The following is a 22,072-nucleotide window of genomic DNA, read 5'->3' as shown; positions in this document are numbered from 1 at the left end:
TTTGAACAGGAATGCGGTGCGATTCCTGCTCAAAATCGCATGTGGTTCCTATACCGCACAAGTGTGAACCAACACTAAAATAATAACTTGGAAGACTTCTTTGCTTCTGCTGTGAGCTTTGAACATAAATTGCAGAGCCTGCAGCTAGAGGTTAGGGAGGGTATGTTTTAAAGAATTATTTTACATTAATCTCTATAGCCTAGCCATTAAGTTTTTCTTCTTAACTACTTGCTGTCCAGGGCAATTATTTTAATTTTGCACACATTAAAAAAAGCATTTTTGCTAGAAAATTACTTAAAACACCAGAACATGATATAATTTCTGAAAGCAGAGGTCCTGGAGAATAAAACAATGGTGGTTGCAATTTTTATGTCACACATTTGTGCTGCCTGTCAAATGAAAATTTTCTAAAAAAAAAAAAAAATACACCAAGATGAACTTTAGTGCACACAAACACAATACCTCATTTTTTAGTAAAATGTTAAAAGATGATATTGTATCGAGTACATACCAAGCACGTAGGGCCGGAACAACGAATCGATTAGGAAATTAATCTATTACTATTTTCATAATCGATTAATCGGCCAGTAACATAATGGGGTTAAAAAAAACTAAAATTAGCCCTTTAGAGTACAAAAAGAGCAAAAAATCGCTACTGTAAATATTACTTTCACTGTTGCACAGTAAAAAAATGAACCCCCTTACAGTAGCGATTATTTGCTCTTTTTGTACTATAAAGGGCTAATTTTTTTTTTTTTTTTTTTAACCCCATTATGTTACTAAACATCTTAGACCTGGTTCCCACCTATGTGTTTTTTGCAGAAACGCACTACAGTTCATTTAACCACTTCAGCCCCGGAAGGATTTACCCCCTTCCTGACCAGAGCACTTTTTACAATTTGGCACTGCGTCGCTTTAACTGCTAATTGCGCGGTCATGCAATGCTGTAACCAAACGAAATTTGCGTCCTTTTCTTCCCACAAATAGAGCTTTCTTTTGATGGTATTTGATCACCTCTGCCGTTTTTATTTTTTGCGCTATACACGGAAAAAGACCGAAAATTTTGAAAAAAAATGATATTTTCTACTTTTTGTTCTAAAAAAAATCCAATAAACTCAATTTTAGTCATACATTTAGGCCAAAATGTATTTGGCCACATGTCTTTGGTAAAAAAAATGTCAATAAGTGTATATTTATTGGTTTGCGCAAAAGTTATAGCGCCTACAAACTAGGGTACATTTTCTGGAATTTACACAGTCTTTAATTTATGACTGCCTATGTCATTTCTTGAGGTGCTAAAATGACAGGGCAGTACAAAACCCCCACAAATGACCCCATTTTGGAAAGTAGACACCCCAAGGAAATTGCTGAGAGGCATGTTGAGCCCATTGAATATTCATTTTTTTTGTCCCAAGTGATTGAATAATGAAAAAAAAAAAAAAAAAAAAAACAAAATTACAAAAAGTTGTCACTAAATGATATATTGCTCACACAGGCCATGGGCCTATGTGGAATTGCACCCCAAAATACATTTAGCTGCTTCTCCTGAGTATGGGGATACCACATGTGTGGGACTTTTTGGGAGCCTAGCCGCATACGGGGCCCCGAAAACCAATCACTGCCTTCAGGATTTCTAAGGGCGTACATTTTTGATTTTACTCCTCACTACCTATCACAGTTTTGAAGGCCATAAAATGCCCAGATGGCACAAACCCCCCCCAAATGACCCCATTTTGGAAAGTAGACACCCCAAGCTATTTGCTGAGAGGCATGTTGAGTCCATGGAATATTTTATATTTTGACACAAGTTGCGGGAAAGTGACAATTTATTTATTTATTTTTTTTTTTTTTGCACAAAGTTGTCACTAAATGATATATTGCTCACACAGGTCATGGGCATATGTGGAATTGGACCCCAAAATACATTTAGCTGCTTCTCCTGAGTATGGGGATACCACATGTGTGGGACTTTTTGGGAGCCTAGCCGCGTACGGGACCCCGAAAACCAATCACCGCCTTCAGGATTTCTAAGGGTGTACATTTTTGATTTCACTCTTCACTGCCTATCACAGTTTCGGAGGCCATGGAATGCCCAGGTGGCACAACCCCCCCCCCCCCAAATGACCCCATTTTGGAAAGTAGACACCCCAAGCTATTTGCTGAGAGGCATGGTGAGTATTTTGCAGCTCTCATTTGTTTTTGAAAATGAAGAAAGACAAAAAAAAAATTTTTTTTTTCTTTTTTTAATTTTCAAAACTTTGTGACAAAAAGTGAGGTCTGCAAAATACTCACTATACCTCTCAGCAAATAGCTTGGGGTGTCTACTTTCCAAAATGGGGTCATTTGGGGGGGGGTTTGTGCCACCTGGGCATTCCATGGCCTCCGAGACTGTGATAGGCAGTGAAGAGTGAAATCAAAAATTTACGCCCTTAGAAAGCCTGAAGGCGGTGCTTGGTTTTCGGGGTCCCATACGTGGCTAGGCTCCCAAAAAGTCTCACACATGTGGTATCCCCGTACTCAGGAGAAGCAACAGAATGTATTTTGGGGTGTAATTTCACATATTCCCATGGCATGTTTGAGCAATATATCATTTAGTGACAACTTTGTGCAAAAAAAAAAAAAAAATAATAATAATTTGTCTCTTTCCCGCAACTTGTGTCACAATATAAAATATTCCATGGACTCGACATGCCTCTCAGCAAATAGCTTGGGGTGTCTACTTTCCAAAATGGGGTCATTTGGGGGGGTTTGAACTGTCCTGGCATTTTATGCACAACATTTAGAAGCTTATGTCACACATCACCCACTCTTCTAACCACTTGAAGACAAAGCCCTTTCTGACACTTTTTGATTACATGAAAAAATTATTTTTTTTTGCAAGAAAATTACTTTGAACCCCCACACATTATATATTTTTTTAAAGCAAATGCCCTACAGATTAAAATGGTGGGTGTTTAATTTTTTTTTTTCACACAGTATTTGCGCAGCGATTTTTCAAACGCATTTTTTGGGGAAAAAACACACTTTTTTACATTTTAATGCACTAAAACACACTATATTGCCCAAATGTTTGATGAAATAAAAAAGATGATCTTAGGCCGAGTACATGGATACCAAACATGACATGCTTTACAACTGTGCACAAACGTGCAGTGACAACAAAATAAATACATTTTTAAAAGCCTTTAAAAGCCTTTACAGGTTACCACTTTAGATTTACAGAGGAGGTCTACTGCTAAAATTACTGCCCTCGATCTGACCGTCGCGGTGATACCTCACATGCATGGTGCAATTGCTGTTTACATTTGACGCCAGACCGACGCTTGCGTTCGCCTTAGCGCGAGAGCAGGGGGGACAGGGGTGCTTTTTTTTTTTTTTTTTTTCTTTATTATTTTTTTGCTTTTTTATCTTATTTTAAAACTGTTCCTTTCATTTTTTTTTTTTTTTAATCATTTTTATTGTTATCTCAGGGAATGTAAATATCCCCTATGATAGCAATAGGTAGTGACAGGTACTCTTTTTTGAAAAAAATGGGGTCTATTAGACCCTAGATTTCTCCTCTGCCCTCAAAGCATCTGACCACACCAAGATCGGTGTGATAAAATGCTTCCCCAATTTCCCAATGGCGCTATTTACATCCGGCGAAATCTAAGTCATAAAATGCTCGTAGCTTCCGGTTTCTTAGGCCATAGAGATGTTTGGAGCCACTCTGGTCTCTGATCAGGTCTATGGTCAGCTGGCTGAATCACCGGCTGCATTCTCAGGTTCCCTGTTGAGACAGGAGAGCCAGAGAAAAACACGGAAGACGGTGGGGGGGGGGGGGGGGGGGCATTCTCTCCCACTGCTTGTAAAAGCAGTCTAGAGGCTAATTAGCCGCTAGGATTGCTTCTACATGAAAGCCGACCGCTGGCTGAAAAGAATGATACCAAGATGATACCTAAACCTGCAAGCATCATTCTGGTATAACCACTCAAAGTCGTGAATGCTGTACTCAGACAAAAATATGGTTAACAATAAAGCACAGTAAACGGTAAAGTATAAAAAATTGCAGACCTGAAAAGCAAACATGATAAAACATAATAACAATAAAACATTGCAGAATAGAATACAGTAAAAAAGAGCAGAACAATAGAGAGAATAGAGAGAGAGAGAATAGAGAGAGAACAATAAAACGACAACTATTATTTTTTATTTTATATTTTTGTTTGTGTTTTTTTTTTTTTTTTTTTCACTTTTTTTGTAACTGTAACTTTTATAACTGTAACCGGTTCCAGGTTCGGGTCTCTCAAAATGCGATGGCATCTTGGGAGACCCTGTGAAAGTGTGTCCTAGTCTGTGCAATGCTGTACCCTACGCTAATACTCAGCTAGTGAATGGTAGCGTTCAAAACATTCACCAATGCAAAGACCAGGATTGTCAGGACAGGAGGGACAATAATAGCGGGTGTCACGCCTATATCCGCGCTTGCTGCAGACACAACATCTTTTTTGGGGGGGTTCGCTGGGTAGGGGTACTCGGGAGGACATAAAAATGCCTCTCATGCAGCCGACTGCATTTGGTTGGGGATGTGAATGGGGGAAGTACGGGCGCTGCAGAAGTGGTGGGTTCCCAATTAGGATTGGCGAATGCAGCAGGAAGGGCATTATGGGCACGACGGGCCTGTGTTTGTCTTTTTGGTGGCAGCGGGACACTACTTGTGCTTGCCACCTCACCAGCTTGAACTGCACTTATGGGACTCGCCACGTCACCAAGTGTTACTGCAGTGCTGGTTTGACTACGACCGGGGTGTACTAGGCCGCTGGCGCTTGCCAGTTCACCAAAACGCTACCAAAAAAACTGTTAACGATCGCAGGGATCAGGCCTGACTCTGCGAACGCTGCAGTTATGCATTTAGTGTTTTGTAAGTGACAGTGATCGATCGATACTGCACTTGGGTGGGCTGGGCTGGGCCGGGCGGAGGGGCAAAACACAGGTGCTAGCAGGTATCTGGGCTGATCCCGCTAACACTGCGTTTTTGGGAACCCTAAACTGCTGGGGACGCCAGTATAGATCTGATCGGATCAGATATTGATCAGTTCAGATACTATACCACTAAGGGAGGTGTACAGTGCGTGCGTGGGTGTTAGCGCTACTGGCACTAACCTGACGCTGCCTGGGGCTGGTGCTTGCCATTTCACCAAAATGCTACCAAAAAAACTGTTAGCGATCGCAGGGATCAGGCCTGACTCAGCGAACGCTGCAGTTATGCGTTTAGTGTTTTGTAAGTGACAGTGATCGATCGATACTGCACTTGGGTGGGCTGGGCCGAGCTGGGCGGAGGGGCAAAACGCAGGTGCTAGCAGGTATCTGGGCTGATCCCGCTAACACTGTGTTTTTGGGAACCCTAAACTGCTGGGGACGCCAGTATAGATCTGATCGGATCAGATATTGATGCGATCAGATACTATACCACTAAGGGAGGCGTATGCTGCGTGCGTGGGTGTTAGCGGTACTGGCGCTAATCTGACCCTGCCTGGGGCGACGCATATCACCGCCGGGCGATCAGGGGGCTAAATCTTTATTCGGTAATAAACGGCGGGTTCCCTGACACTATAAAAAATAAACAAACTAACCAGCGTCACCCGTAACGGTTATACAGTGATCAGTGGTGAAAGGGTTAACTAGGGGGCAATCAAGGGGTTAAAACATTTATTAGATAGTATATGGGGGTCCCTGTCGCTATAAAACTCTGACGGCGAACCTAAATATTTACGTCCCTAACTAGCATCACCAGCGACACTAATACAGCGATCAGAAAAATGATCGCTTAGCGACACTGGTGACAGGGGGTGATCAAGGGGTTAAAACTTTATTAGGGGGGGTTAGGGGGGTATCCTAGACCTACAGGGGGCCTAACACTCACTGCCCTGACACTGTAACTGTCACAAACTGACACCAATACAGTAATCAGAAAAAAAAAAAAAAAAAAAAAAACCTGCTGGTGTCAGTTTGTGACAGGGGGGGGGGGGGTGATTGGGGGGGGATCGGGGGGCGATCGGGGGGGGGATCGGGGTGTTTAGTGTGCCTGGCATGTTCTACTGTGTGTGGTGTGTTGGTGCACTTACATTGCAGTCTTCTCTCCTCGGCCCGGAACGGAAAATACTGAGCCGAGGAGAGATGACATCATTTCCTCTGCCTCTGTGTACAATACAGAGGCAGGGAAATGATCCCATTGGCTGAGAGCGATCGCGAGGGGGGGGGCCACGAATGGATGGCCTCCCCCTCACCTCCGATCGCCGGGGGAGATTTGCCGACCGCCGCAGGCACCGGGGGGGGGTCCGATCGGACCCCCCACCCGCGGGCAGGCAAGGACGTACATATACGTCCTTTTGCCTGCCCGTGCCGCTCTGTCGACGTATATAGTCGTGCGGCGGTCGGCAAGTGGTTAACATTCACATCTATGCTTTTTTCAGCCGCTGCGTATTTGGAAAGGGTTCGGGACATTTTTCAAACGCAAAAACTGTGCTTTTTTGGTTCAATATACTTCAATGGAGAAGCTGCAGAAAAACATGTATTTGAGTTTTTTTTTATCTGCCCAACAACAAATTGGCCAAAAAGCCATAAAACAAAAATGCAAAAAACACAAACCGCAGCAAAATCACGTGCACAAAAAATCAAAACACACAGCAAAAAGCACTGTAGAAACAGATCAAAAGCAAACTGCGTAGGTGTGAACCTCCGAGCCTTATGCTGGCCACTCCGATCAATTTTCAGACAAGAATATTCAGATGAAAAATCTTTGTACATTCGCTGAATGAAAGAATGTTGTTTGAAATTTTCACTTGTTTTTAACATTCTGTTTTAAAATGAAAGTAATTTCTGAACAAAAATCACATTCACTGTCTGAAAATTCCGAAAAGAAGATTTCTATAATTTCTAAATTTTCCTGTCACTGTGGTTGAAAACAAACGTAGATTTGACCCCAATAATGATTAGAAAATTGAACAAACGTTCTTAAAATTAAACATTTTTTGGAAAGAAGACATCGTTTTTGTATGGCCAGCATATAATATATTACAGTTCTGTTTGAAAATTTGCAAAACAGTCTAACTTTTTTTTCTTTTAAATAAAAAAAATTTGATCTGAGTCTGATGATATTTACTAGATTCAATCTCTTAGGCCTCATTCACACGAGGCGGACTCCGCTTTCACGGAGCCCGCCTCGGTCTGCCGGCTCAGCGGGGGATCTCTCCGTTGATCTCCGCTGAGCCAGCGGATGACAGGTCCCTCTCTGCTCACTGAGCGGGGAGGGGCTTGTCAGGCGCCGCTGCTGCCTATGGAGGGATCGGATGAAAACGGACAGCATCTCCGTTTTCATCAGATCTCACCCGATCGGATAGCGACGGATCCGGACGTAGGGCCAGCCATCTGCTTTTAGCGGATTGGACGGGGTCGGATGCCAGCGGACATGTCTCCGCTGACATCCGTCGCTCCATAGGCTAACATGGAGCGCCCGTTCAGGTCCGCAGTCAAAACTGAAAGGCGGACCTGAACGGTCCGATTGTGTGAAAGGGGCCTAATAGTATATACAGTATATCTCTTCTGTTTGTTATTCTCAGAGTGGATTAGAGATTTTGCTCTCTAACCATATAGTTGGTTATTTATATTTACCACTGCATATAGAGATATTTAAGAATAAATTGCCTTTTTTTTAAACTTTACATATTAACTGAATTATACAACACACTTTTAAGGTTATTAACCTATTAATCGAAACAATAATCGATTATGAAAATAATCGTTAGTTGCAGCCCTACTTGAAGCACCTCAAGACTTAAAACTGTGTACACCTGAGAAACATCTAGAGTACCTAAAATTTTTCATAGGCAATGCTTTAAAAACTTTTAAAAGTTATCACTGTAGATTTAATTATGTATTATAGCCCTAAAATGATACCTTACATGTAAAGCACAATCGCTGTAAACATGCGAGACCCAAGCAAACATTTGCCTGTACTTACAGGAGTGCTATTTTATTTTTTTTTTTAACTATTTTTATTTTAATGTAACTTTACAGGCAGTCCGAGTTACAAAAATCCGACTTTCATACCACTCATACTTACAGACGGGGAAAAAGGGAAGTGAGAGGAAATCTACCCCTAGGAAGGGAAATTCACTCCTGTAAAAGTTATGTGAAAAAGACTCAACCAAAGCTTTATCACCAACCCTTGTTTCCACAACAACCCAAAATTTTTAAAATCCAATTGTTACAGAGAAAGTGAGGTGAAATCTTCTGAATAGGGGCACAGCCAGCAAAACAAATGTTACTTTCCTATGCTATCCAAAAAACTGAATTTTTTTTTTTTGCTGTAGTTACACTTAAAAAAATGTACCCATTCCAACTTGCATACAAATCCAACTTAAGAACAAACCTACAGAACCTGTTGTCAGCTGTATAAAAAAAAAAAAAAAAAAAAAAAAAAAAAAAAAAAAAAGGAGCTGCAGCCATAATCTTGGTATATCCACCTGCTGACAGGCTGTATGTATGAATGTATGTATGTATGAATGTGTGTGTGTGTGTATTTATTAGACCCCTTTCACACTGGGGCGGTTTACAGGCACTATAGCGCCTGCAAACCGACCAGAAATAGCCGCTGCTATTCACACGAGGGCCTTCACACTGGAGCGGTGTGCTAGCAGGGCGGGAAGAAAAGTCCTGCTAGCGGCATCTTCAGAGCGGTGAAGGAGCGGTGCAGAGGCGCATTGTGGTGGTTTTTTAACCCTTTCTCGGCCGCTAGCGGGTGGGTAAACCCCCCCCCGCTAGCGGCCGAATACCGCTGCTAAAACAACGGTAAAGTGCCGCTAATAGAGATAGTGTTCAGCAAGCGGGTAATATATTACTTTGTAATGCTAATTATGTGCCATATTCAATCTTGTCTTTACGTTTTTTTTTTTTGTTTTTTTTTAAAAAGGGAGAATAATTATTTTATGGAATGACTTAATAAATGTTGTAGCAATCAAAAACAATAAGCCCTTGTTCACATCGGTGCAATTTGTCATACAATTTGACAGGTCAAATCGCATTACAAGTTGCATCCTATTGTCGGCAATGGAACGGTTTAAAATAGGTTTGACTCCAACTTTGTGGTGTGTGCCACCCCGAGTTTGAAAAAGTAGTCCCTGCACTACTTTTGGGCAATTTCAGGAGCAACTTGCATAGATATCTGTGCATGAAGAAGTCACACCGATATCATCCAAGTCCCACACAAAGTTGCTCTGACATTCGGCTTTAAAAATCGCACAATTTCAAGTGAGGTCCCACAATTTCAAAGGCGGATTCAGTGCAAACCTAGACTACAAAAAAAAAAAAAAAAAAACACAAACAGACTGAATGGGTGCACATAAGGGTTGGAATGGAATGACTGTGATGGAAAAATAGGTGGCGGTTCAGCAGGCTCCCAAACCTTGTTGTTTAGTAATGGATGCAAAGACAATCTTTCATGTTATGTGGAAGAATAAGCCTGTCTGGGACAGTACTCTCAATGCTACACAGAGTAAAATTATGAATAGAATATAGAGAAGAAGACAGTGGAGGTACGGAGAACTTATGAATAAAGGGAGCAGAAAAGATGAAGAGGCAGACTGTCTACAAATAGTTGTTAACAAGAAGGGAATATTGAGGAAACACACTTAAATTATTCAGTCTTTAATAACTTGATCTCAAACATTAAAATGTGCTAGAATTAGCATTGACTACTGGACGATATCTGGGTTAGATAAGAAGAGGGGCTCCATTTTTTTAAATAAAGTATATATTTTCACTTAGCAGATCACAGGCAGAATGCAAAAAGTGACAAGAAGATCTGAACACATCTGGGTTACACATTTTTTGCTGCTGGTGGAAATTGTGCCATTATGCAGTAATGGAGTTTTATAGCTGGAAATGAAGTCATATGTTGATTGCTTTAACCAGTCATGTTGCACACAGATGCCAGGCACAGAAACGAAGGCGAATGAATGTTTAAAAAAGGTGCTTCACTTTACTCTCCCAATCAACATTGATTATGTTTTAATCCTCATGCTGCTAGCATTAGTAAATAGATAGGAAAGTATATAATTTTTACTTTAGAAAAAAGTGAAAATTACTTCTGTGCCACTATATAAGTTAATGCACGTGTGAATAGTAGCCGCTTAACACAGATTGTGGTCCCACAAAGATAAATAGCAAAATATTAACATATAGAGACCGGTGGAGGACACGGTGGTGTGCTTGATCACTTATTTTGGATTTGTCACTTATGAAGATATAGACACGAGCACTGAGAGGCGTTTTTCTTTTGGATTTAATGTCTTGAATCTGCTAGCAACAATCACTAATATCTAATCTATCTACACACATATATACACACAAACATATACATTTTTATTTGCATATTGCTAGATTATATATTGTTTTCTGTTTGTTTTTTTGATTGTTTTCTTATCATTTCCACCTAATTGACTCCTTAATACACCCTGCTGCTCAGCTGGCTGTGGTTGCGCTTCACTATTTTAATTTTGCTTTATCATTCTTCCTTGTTTTAAACCATTTTTTTTTTTTTAACACTTCTTCAGTTACTGGTTTCTGGCCAAGCAAATTATGTCATACATCCCAGGAGTCTTTGGGAGGGGAGGATGGGTTTCCTCAGATAAGCACACTTTCCTGCATGCATGCCTAAGGACAGATGGACTCCAGGAAGTAAATGCTGCATGAATTATCTGCCCTTACTCAAGATGGCCACAGCTAGAAATGCTAGGGGGGTGTTTTTCAAAGTGATTTCCTCAACAAAAAACAAAGCATAGAGACATGGATGGATGATGGAGTTTGCTTTAATTAATAAAAATTAAATAGTGTTGTTGGTTTGTGGTGCTCAGATGTGGTGAAGATCTTCTTTAAAAATACCCTGTCACCAGACTATTCATTTCAACAAAAAATCTTCCCATAAGATGATACAGTATGTAGATTTAACAAATGTTATGCGTGTTATTTGCCTGTGAAAGCCTCCTGTGAGTAGACACCCAAAAAGCCCAGAGACTGCTGCTTGGTGCAATTATCTTGGCTGTAATGTCATTAGTCCCAGCAGACATAACTGACTCTAATTACACTCTATACCAGGGTTTCTCAACTAGGGTTCATCCAGGTTGGTAGGGGTTCTTTGAGCAATAAGCGATTTCTGCTTCTCAGATGAGCCACAACAGACACCAATAATCTTTTCAGCTATCTGTAAGGAGGGATTTATTACAATAATCACAAATGTAAGGAATAGAGATGGACTCGGACGTGTTCGGTATCTTAGTCCCAAACCACCTGACCGATCCCACCAGAAAGCCAACATTACACACGGCCAATCACAGGCAGTGAGACAATTCCCAATCTGTGCAGCTGCGGACTGGGAAAGGCCTCATTGCCTGTGATTAGCGGTGTGCAGCGTCGGCTTCCTGGTGGGATCAGGCAGGTGGGATCCCGAACACGCCCAAGCCCATTCCTAGTAAGGAACATTCTTCCCACTGACCATCACTCTAATGTACTGTGGGCTGTAAAAACAGAATTATTAGCAAAGGTTCCCTGAAGCCAAAAAGGTGGAGAAAGGCTGCTCTATACTATTTCCATTAAAATCTTCCTCCAACAGCTACATAAAAGGTTATGTAGGGAGGTGAAGGATGGTGTGGAGGAGCTAGGCCAGCAATAAGTAATAGGACAGCCAATAATAGGTCACTAGCAGAAAAGAACAGGGTTAGGGGCTACAAAGAGGGGCGGTACTAAGAAATGGACTTTTCTGGCATAGTCAGATCTTCTAGCAAAGGCACAATGCAAGTGTATTAAAATGAAAGTGGTAGTACACTCCCGTATTAAAAAACAACACACACAGGTGTGCGCACGCGCCCCCAGGCAGTTTAAGCCATAATGTGCTAGCATGTTCCACATACCAGCAGAACATGAAAGACTTACCTTAAAGCGAAGCCTTCCAGCGGTGTGCTGTCACTACGGTCAACCCTTCCATCTTCACTCGGTCTTCCTTCCAGGTTCGCAAAAATTAAGAGACATTCACTGAGCCAACAGGTAAGCTCCATTACAGGTCAAAAGATGGAGCGTACTACCATCCTAGTTCATGGAAATGAAAAAACCCTGCAAGTGCGCATTTAAAATACATATGACCATTTAAAGCAGTGTCCAGTTTTGCAACCCCCCTCCCCCCCCCCCACTCCAACTATGGTGGGGGGTCAGTACTACACAAAGATCTGTGAAGGACGACAGCCTAGGCTCACAGGAATGAAGCTGGCAGTTTTTCAACATGGAGCAGCAGTGCCCTCTAGTGATGGAAACTTTTCATTCAGAAACACAAAAAGATCTTTTTACCATTGCCAGCAACCTGTTAGAAGACTTCACATTCTACCTGTCCCATGCTCACCATCATGAGGCTCAAGGAGTTGCAATCATTGGCTCCACCAGTAGAGGGCCCTGCAGACAAATTCTAGACCTGGCAGACATTTGCAGTAAAACAATCCAAGCTAACAATTGGAAAGGAGGATTCTATAGCTGTGTCTAAAAAGTAGATCCCACAAGCCAAAGCTTTCACAAAAAAATACTCACTAAATTGCCCCTATAAACCAGCCAGATGCTACCCAACCAGCTCTAGAAAGAGGAGACCTAGTAACATCAGCAAACTAAACACTTATTTCAGACACCGTTAAAATGCGACGGTGAGTAAATGCTGCCAGTCCCAAGACTATTACAGAGAATATTGTCAGATGGATCACATCCAGCCAGGATTTAATGCCAGATTTATTACATACCTAGCTTAAGATCAAAAACGGAAGACAGTTTATTTAATAAAAGGCAAAGTGCAGCAGACGCTAATTCATTAATTCATTCAAATAAATGGGAAACCAACCAGCCTTCCTGTGCCACTCTTGTATTTTGCCACACAGAGCGGCAGCGGCATATCATTCTAATCCAGGGATCTCCAGCTGTTGTGGAACTACACGTAACATGAGGCATTGTAAAATTCTGACTTTCACAGATATGACTAGGCATGATGGGAATTGTAGTTCCTGAACAACTGTAGGGCCGTAGTTAGGAGACGCTTGATCTAGTCCATGTAGTTGTGGCTCCACTGAGACCAGGCTGGTAGAAAGAACTGCTGCAGAAAAAGAAGTACTGGTAGTAATAGAAAAAAACAAACTTTCAGGGCTAAATTCACAACAGTGAGGACAACTTGGATTGTGCTTAGGGGATATGTGATGGTAGTTTTTATTTGGCTTAAGTAACACTTTAAACTGCTTCCTTTTTAATTCAAATACAGTAGTACAACCTTTGTTTTGTAGTTGTAACGCTATGCCTGGCAGTATCTTATGTCTCCTCCTGTGATTGGCTGACAATGCACAGGCTTCTTTATTATTTGCAGTCTTGCATGGGCTCCTGCTGGGGAACTACCCAAGCATGCGTGATCGTTCTCCATCGTCAACCCATGGCCATGTCCCCTGCATTACCCCCCAGCGTATGAACAACAGTCGTGCAGCAGAGGGGTTTTTTTCTCAGTCGGCAACAACTTTACAGAAAGTGGTAAAAAAAGTGGTTCTACTGGCTTCTCCGTGTCCACAGCCCCAACCTTACAGATGCAGACAGGAAGTGCAGTCTTACATGGGAGTAATCACGCCTGTGGATTACATGTATGTCCCACACAGTGGGGCTGATTTACTAAAACTGAAACATGCAAAATATGGTGCAGCTCTGCACAGAAACCAATCAGCTTCGAACTTCAGCTTGTTCAATTAAAAGTGATTGTACAGGATTACCTTATAAAACAACCCATTTGGTTTAAAATAGAAATTAAATGCAAAACATTTTTGTATAGATATAAAGAAAGAAGCGTTATGAATACCTTTTTTTCCCCTTTTTTTTACCACATTCCCTCTGTTCTCAGCTGCATAAGAGCTGGGGGGAGGAGAAGCAGCAGCACACTGAGCTTCCCAGTAAATGGCTATGGGGGGGGGGGGTGGGGGTGACAGGACAAGTCAAATACCTGCACATCTCATCCATCTAAGCATCAAAGTAGGAGAATACTTATTCACCCTTCTGTATTAGGACAACAAACAATATAAAACTACAAAATCCCACCCTCCATAAACAGATGGGCAGGGTTCTGCAGTCCTATCTTCTGTACCAGGGCAACAGAAAGAAGGTAGAACCATGGAACCATCTTCTGTACCAGGGCAACAGAAAGAAGGTAGAAGCATGGAACCACAGTCTTCTTCTAGTCCTCATAACAGAGAGGCAAGGTTCCGTAGTCCTCACGTAATAATTTATAACAGTCAACACAGGACGTTACCAGCTCACAAGATTTGAGGCACAATCAACGGGTATTTTGAACTTTGTTAAACAGGTTTAACTAACGGTTTTCAATGGTATACTTGACAAACCAAAATAAACCAACTAGCAGAAGTTTATTGTTGGGGTTTACATACACTTTAATACTGGACAATGCTTCCACCATATTCATATTGGAAAGTTCTATCAGAAGTAAGGATAAAAAAAGGTCATATACCTTAACAAAATTATCAGGAAAAGCTCCTCGCTTGCCGTTTAATTCTCCTTGCAGCCATCCCTCCTCATCAAGTTTCTTCACGTTCTTGATGATGTCCCCCACATGTATGGACAGCTCATCATCATGTACCGCATCATAGTCATATTCCACAATGTATTCAACTGCTGAAAAAAATAAATAAAAGCGGTCATTTTTGGAACAGGACATTTGGACCAACAAAGAATAAAAAGCAGATTGCTAAAAATGAATCTGTTTGCAGCCTAGAGAATTCACAAGGAGTACATGAAACTGGTAAGTGAATCAGCTTAGTGAATTCATTTGTTGCAGAGAACAGCCAATAAAACACAAGAAATTACGAGCCTAGATACTTCATACCTGCAAAATTACTAGGAGACATAACCTGTAACAGATGTAAACAGAACACACAAACCACCAACCATAAACCTGTCACAGGAGAAACACAGAAGCTGTTATTACCCATCTCCTCCCGACAATACTAGCTACCTGGCTGTCAACATGAACAAATATCTGGAGTCTTTATCTCACCTGTTATATATTTGATCCAGAATAAATGGCTGAGACAGTACTGAAACCAGACAGTATTCAGGCAGCAAGACTTTTAAAGGAGGCCTACAATTGTAGTCTTATTTTCTTCAGCACAGCTTTCCTTTATTGACATTGAATTAAAGAAGTTGTTAAGCCATGCAACAAACCTTTCAACAATCCCCTCTGCTATGTTAAACAATGTCCCCAGTGTATTGTTTTTTTTTGTTTTGTTTTTTTTGAACTGGCGCTGTAAACCTTATTTTATAGCACTAATTGGCGCTCACATGACCGGCCGCCTCTCTCGAGCTGACAGCTCCAGGGGGTGGGGCTGGAAAACCCCCACTGACATCAGTCAGGAGGAGGAGAGGAGAGCAGCGGCCGGTCACGTGAGCACCGATCGGCGCCGCTCTGAAAGCGGGTACACAGTGGCATAAAAAAAAAAAAAAAAGGGACATTGTTTAACATAGCAGAGGGGATTGTTGAAAGGTTGTTGTATTATGAGAACAGCAGGAGGGGAGGATCGTGGAGTGGACAGAGCTGATAGGCAGGGAGGGGAGGACGACACAGGAGAGCAGGGCTGCGGATGACGGAGGCATGTAAACTGACAACAGTGTCAGGGCTCAGCAGCCACGATATATCGTGGTCAGTTTACAGGGGGAGGGGAGAACCCGACAGGATCAGCCAGGTATTTTAGGTGATACAGGGGGCCAAATTGCACAGCACAAGCACTATACTACATTGTGCCGAATAGCATGCTTTAAGTGAACAGGATCTGTTTTATTGTTTTGTTAGGGTAATAAACACTTTAAAAGCTGAAAGAAGTACCTGTGGCTTGAAGCAATCTCTCTGTGGCTCTAACAACCCTCTTTCCTGGTTGACCACTACCTCCTGTCCAACAGAGCAGCCAGGGGACTTAAAATGTAAAAGGCAGAGGCACCGATTAGCTAATGAGGAAGAGGACAACCAATCAATGCTGTCCATATTTCAAATCCTTTAGGCCGCATAAGTACTTGCCGACAGCCTCCTGTAGATTTACTGATACAGGGTGGCCGCTATGCGCAGAATCGCACACGCGCGCGATTCTGCATTTTCGGATAGGGGTGTAAACACCACAGAGCTGTGATCGGTGACAGGGGATCTCATTTTTTAAGTCCCTGTTAAGCTGGGAATGAAAACAATTAGATCCCCTGTAAAAGCAGCACACAGTACATACAAACACTTGTTAGGCATACATTTAACCCCTTGATTGCCCTAGATGTTAACTCCTTCCTGTCCAGTGTCATTAGTACAGTGACAGTGTATATTTGTTTCAAACAGTGTATATTATTAGCACCAATCATATATATATATATATATATATATATATATATATATATATATATATATATATATATATATATATATATATATATATATATGTGCATCTCTGTAGCCACTCTCTAGTGTGTTCTAGTTGGTACTGTAGGTTTGTAGTGTAGGAAAATTTAGTTTGGTTTAGGGCTAAGCCGTAGCTGTGAATCTGGGTCAGGATTCAGTGAGTCAGGGGCTGGGTCACTCATCCCGACAGCTCTACAGGTGCCTCCCCCCTGGTCTAGAAAGTTGTAGAAACTTCTGGAGCTAGTGGGTGGAGGTTAGGAGGGGCCATTTGGAATATTTGCGAGGGCCTTGGCCAGCTGGATTCAGCTGGAGTCTGCAAGCAAGTTAAGTGCAGGGGGGGTGTCAAGGTGACTGTATATAGACTGTGTATAGGAGGATGTCCCTGAAGATGCTGTTAAGGTGTTGCTGAAGTCAAGTGAGCATCTAATAATTTCCCCATCCCCTGTAAAGCAAAAGGCATAATGAGCTAGTATGCGCCGGGTTCGCGTCTCCGGCGCGGTGTGTGGCTTTCCAAATCATGTCCAATCAACTGAATTTACCATAGGTGGACTCCAATCAAGTTGTAGAAACATCTCAAGGATGATAATTTGAAACAGAATGCACCTGAGGTCAACTTTGAGTGCTATGGCAAAAGCTGTGAATACTTATGTACATGTGATTTTTTGAGTTTGATAGTTTTAATAAATTTGCAAAGAATGCAAACACTTTTTTTATTGTTGTCATTATGGAGTATTGCTTGTAGAATTTTTGAGGAAAACATTGAATTTAATCATTTTTGGAATAAGGCTGTAACAATACAAAATGTGGAAAAAGTGAAGCGCTGTGAATACTTTCCGGATGTACTGTATATCAAAAGAAAACCCCACAAGTTAGGTACCAGTTGTAATTTTTATAGGAGCAGAGGCTATCTGGCTCCTGGGTTTTGTCCAGTCCTACTTTGGTTGCAGCAAAGCATTGTTACAGTGAAGAAGTGTGCAGCAGAAAGAGAGCTTCCTCCAGTCATAGCAAGGAGCTCTTCGGAATTCGAATCAGGAGACAGTAACCCAAAGTAGAAGATCAACTAAGTCCTCCCACAAGCTGGAGGATATGATTTATCTAGCGTTCGCTAGTGCTAAAATGCGCGTTTTTCTGCCTAAACTCGATTTTCCATTACCACCACTTGTTATTATGACTACACTGAATATCAAATACAGTCATTGATCCATGTCTATGTTTACAGTACCCCCTGTAACTGATTGTATGATTCTCTTTCTGTAAAACATTAACATACTGTATACTCAACTATAAATCACACGTTTTGAATGGAATTATGCTTTAACAGTTAAAAATGAAATTAGCACTTTAGATGACTTGGCTGCATCAGCAGAAATGTAAAAACAAGAAGCCAACAACAATGTGTATTCATTTTGTAACACAAGTGACCCCGAGCACTACCATCACTGAGGTTTCAGTTGGTTGAGATGTTCCTGTTTTAAAGGCCCGTTCACTCCAGAAAGCGGCGAGTTTCCCAAACTGCATTCAAAACGAAGGTTGCAAGCACAGTGCATTCGTCTGCACTGGATCACATGGTAGAGTAGTACCAGGCGATCCATTTGCTGTGTGTTTTTTTTTAAAATTGCGCATTCACTACTTTTGGTGTGGTCTGACGAGATCTCAATCCATTCAAATGAATGGGCTGATATCACGCTGCACCCGGATCGGCATGTAATTACACAGGAATGTGGCATGTGTCTGAGATTCATGGTGTGAACCGGCCATGCACTAACCCCACCCTCCCCCACCCCCCTTTAGATTGCAGGCAAAAAGGAATATATATATATATATATATATATATATATATATATATAAAAAAAACACACACACAGAGTGCCTTGCAAAAGTATTCACCCCCCTTGGCATTTTTCGTGTTTTGTTGCCTCACAACCTGGAATTAACATGGATTGTTTGAGGATTTGCATCGTTTAATTTACAGAACATGCCCACAACTTTGAAGATGTTTTTTTTTTTTTATTGTGAAGCAAACAAATAGGACAAAATAACAGAAAAAGTCAATGTGTATAACTATTTGTAGAGCCACCTTTTGAGGCTATCACAGCTCCAAGTCGCTTTGGATAAGTCTCTATGAGCTTGCCACATCTTACCACTGGGATTTTTGCCCATTCCTCCTTGCAAAACTGCTCCAGCTCCTTCAAGGTGGATGGTTTGCACTTGTGAACAGCAATCTTTAAGTCTGACCACAGATTTTCTATTGGATTGAGGTCTGGGCTTTGATTAGGCCATTCCAACACATTTACATGTTTCCCCTTAAACCACTAAATTGTTGCTTTAGCAATGTAATGAAATATGAGTGGTGTATCCGCGCAACGGAACAGAAAATTAAAAAAGTGGAGAAAATGGAAAAAAATGGAAACAATGGAAGAAATCGCATAAAGGACTGCTGCCTCCACAGATGTGATTTCCACCAAGGTGGAAAAAACAGAAGGTAAGTGAAGGGTTAGTGTGTGGGTGTGGCGCTGTCCTAATTCATAGAAATACTTGGTAAATTGTGTGTAGCCAAATCCCATATGTAAAGTCGCATAAACCAAAATTGCAAATAAAAAATTAAACGAAAATAAAACCAAACATAAAACAGCAAAGTGACCCCCTTTGGAGTGTGTAGGTGTAACGTTGTCCTAGTGGAGAAAAAAGTGGAGAAAATGGAAAAAAATGGAAACAATGGAAGAAATCGCATAAAGGACTGCTGCCTCCACAAATGTGATTTCCACCAAGGTGGAAAAAACAGAACGTAAGTGAAGGGTTAGTGTGTGGGTGTGGCGCAGTCCTAATTCATAGAAATACTTGGTAAATCGTGTGTAGCCAAATCCCATATGTAAAGTCGCATATAAAGTATAAACCAAAATTGCAAATAAAAAATTCAACGAAAATAAAACCAAACATAAAACAGCAAAGTGACCCCCTTTGGAGTGTGTAGGTGTAACGTTGTCCTAGTTTAAAAAATACTTCTTAAATCATGTGTAGCCAGATCCCACATGTAAATTATAAACAAAATATAAACAAAATCGCATATAGCAAATATAACGGCTAGGTTGGCCCCCTTTGAGTTGGGGGAGGGGGAAGGGGAACAGGGGATGAAATCAAAAAATGACTTTAGCCAAAGCTATTCCATCCGCATAAAAACCCCATATAGTGATTGACAAACATAACATTGCTGAATAATTACATAGGTTAAATCGTGACTAGTGCTCAGTGCAGTTTAAGTGAAAAACTTGACATCTTTGTAAAACAAGGAAGGTATTTGTATTAATCTTGGTGACCAGGTGCTCGTGTCTTGTGATCATGCGGACACTCACCAGCTTCTTTAACCCCTGCGGGGGTAATGCGCAGTCACAGTGTATGCCACTGTGCGGCAATCCACAGGCTGTTTCTGGGTCACGGTGACGTTTTAGGCATAAGAGAAGAAAGAGGAGATTCCATAGCGTAAAACCATAAAGCACTCTTTATTGAACGCAGATGACAGAATGGTACTCACATTTAAGCAGTTTATAAAAGGCAAACAAATGTCATCAAAACAGGGGAGCGTCAGATTTAAGTTGGTGATCCTCTGAGAGATGATGCAAAAGCGTCAGAACAGGCCACGCCCTACGTTGTTTCGTCATAGGGACGTCAACTGGAGCGTCATGTCTTTGGGGTCATTGTCCTGCTGGAGGGTGAACCTCCGTCCTAGCCTTAAATCACACACAGTGTGGTACAGGTTTTGCTCAAGAATATCCCTGTATTTAGCACCATCCATCTTTCCCTCAACTCTGACCAGTTTCCCAGTCCTGACTGCTGAAAAACATCCCCACATCATGATGCTGCCACCACCATGTTTCACTGTGGGGATGGTGTTCTTTGGGTGATGTGTTGGGTTTGCGCCAGACATAACGTTTTCTTTGATGGCTAAAAAGTTCAATTTTAGTCTCATCAGACCAAGAGCACCTTCCTCCATAGATTTTGGGAGTCTCCCACATGCCTTTTCACAAACTCAAAACATGCCATTTTGTTTTTTTGCTGAAAGTAATGGCTTTCTTCTGGCCACTCTGCCATAAAGCCCAACTCTATGGAGTGTACGGCTTATCGTGGTCCTATGTACAGATACTCCAGTCTCTGCTGTGGAACTCTGCAGCTCCTCCAGGGTTACCTTAGGTCTCTGTGCTGCCTCTCTGATTAATGCCCTCCTTGCCCGGTCTGTGAGTTTTGGTGTGCGGCCGTCTCTTGGGAGGTTTGCTGTTGTGCCATGTTCTTTCCATTTGGTTATGATAGATTTGAAGGTGCTCCTAGGGATCATCAAAGATTTGGATATTTTTTTTATAACCTAAACCTGACTTGTACTTCTCAACAACATTGTCCCTTACTTGTTTGGAGAGTTCCTTGGTCTTCTTGGCAGTGTTTGGTTAGTGGTGCCTCTTGCTTAGGTGTTGCAGCCTCTGGGGCCTTTCAAAAAGGTGTGTATATGTAATGACAGATCATGTGACACTTAGATTGCACACAGGTGGACATCATTTCACTAATTATGTGTCTTCTTAAGGTAATTGGTTGCTCCAGAGCTTTTATGGGCTTCATAACAAAATGGGGCGAATACATACGCACATGCCAATTATCATTTTTTTTTATTTCTGAAAAATTGTTTTATGTATATATTTTTCTAATTTTTCTTCACCAACAGACTATTGTGTTCTGATCCATCACATATAATTCAGATTAAAAAAAACATTGAACTAAAGGCTGCAATGCATCAAAATAGGTAAAAGCCAAGAGGGCGAATACTTTTGCAAGGCTATATATATATATATATATATATATATATATATATATATATATATATATATATTTTTTTTTTTTTTTTTATGATATAGTGGTTTTGTATATATAAAGTATAAAATATTGCATGAGATTATTATCCACAATCTAGCCAAGCTTCAATAGCTTCAGCGGCATTGCAGTGACCAATTCCTTCTTCAGTCAAAGTGAGCCACCAAGCAGGCTGCTTCAGCTGTGGTGCCTCTTTAGGCAAACTACAGTGCTCTGGGAATCCTTTTGCACGTGTTAAGGGCTCATTTACACAAGAGCTGCATTATGTCCATAGTGGATCGTTTCTCAGTGAGTGTGACAGGCAGTGAGAAGTTTTAACCCCCTAAAAGCCTGCATCATTGGGAGCTCCCATTTGGAACTACAAATGTACATGCAGCACAAGAGAACTAAAGCTACTTCTCTCCAGCGGTAAATGACAGCGGCTCTGCAGCCTCCTTGTGTGTGCACATAGAAGAAGAGAGACTAGATGGTGCTGGATGTCCATAACTTGAGGCAGGCTTTCACATGTGGCAGCTTCTAATGCACACCATGAGTAGGTGACAGTGTGCAGTGAAATCAGAGTCAGCAGTTTCTGTACAGCAGAAGAGTCTGTACAACTGTGCTGAAGATTGAAGGGAAGACAGGAGTATGTATAGCTTTAAACAAAAACAAAAACAAAACAAAAAAAAATGTGGAGAATATTATCAGAACCAACTGAGAAGTTTGAGACTTTTCTGTTAAAAAAATAAATATATA

General features: G+C 41.4%; 1 protein-coding gene across 6 annotated transcripts in view; it reads right to left on the bottom strand.

The window, feature by feature from the left end:
• The window catches only part of CD2AP (CD2 associated protein), a 196,539-nt gene that overhangs the window by 114,815 nt on the left and 59,652 nt on the right, over nt 1-22,072 (bottom strand). For 5 of the 6 annotated variants that reach the window (XM_073625279.1, XM_073625277.1, XM_073625276.1 and 2 more), the window contains exon 2: nt 14,564-14,727. In XM_073625279.1, coding sequence (XP_073481380.1) covers nt 14,564-14,727 — 164 coding nt within the window. The remainder of the gene's footprint in view (nt 1-14,563; nt 14,728-22,072) is intronic. The other variant, XM_073625278.1, reaches the window with a different exon arrangement.

The sequence above is a fragment of the Aquarana catesbeiana genome, linkage group LG04, assembly GCF_042186555.1.
Source record: "Aquarana catesbeiana isolate 2022-GZ linkage group LG04, ASM4218655v1, whole genome shotgun sequence".
In the NCBI taxonomy this organism is placed as follows: domain Eukaryota; kingdom Metazoa; phylum Chordata; class Amphibia; order Anura; family Ranidae; genus Aquarana; species Aquarana catesbeiana.
This window is presented reverse-complemented; position numbering and strand designations above follow the sequence as displayed.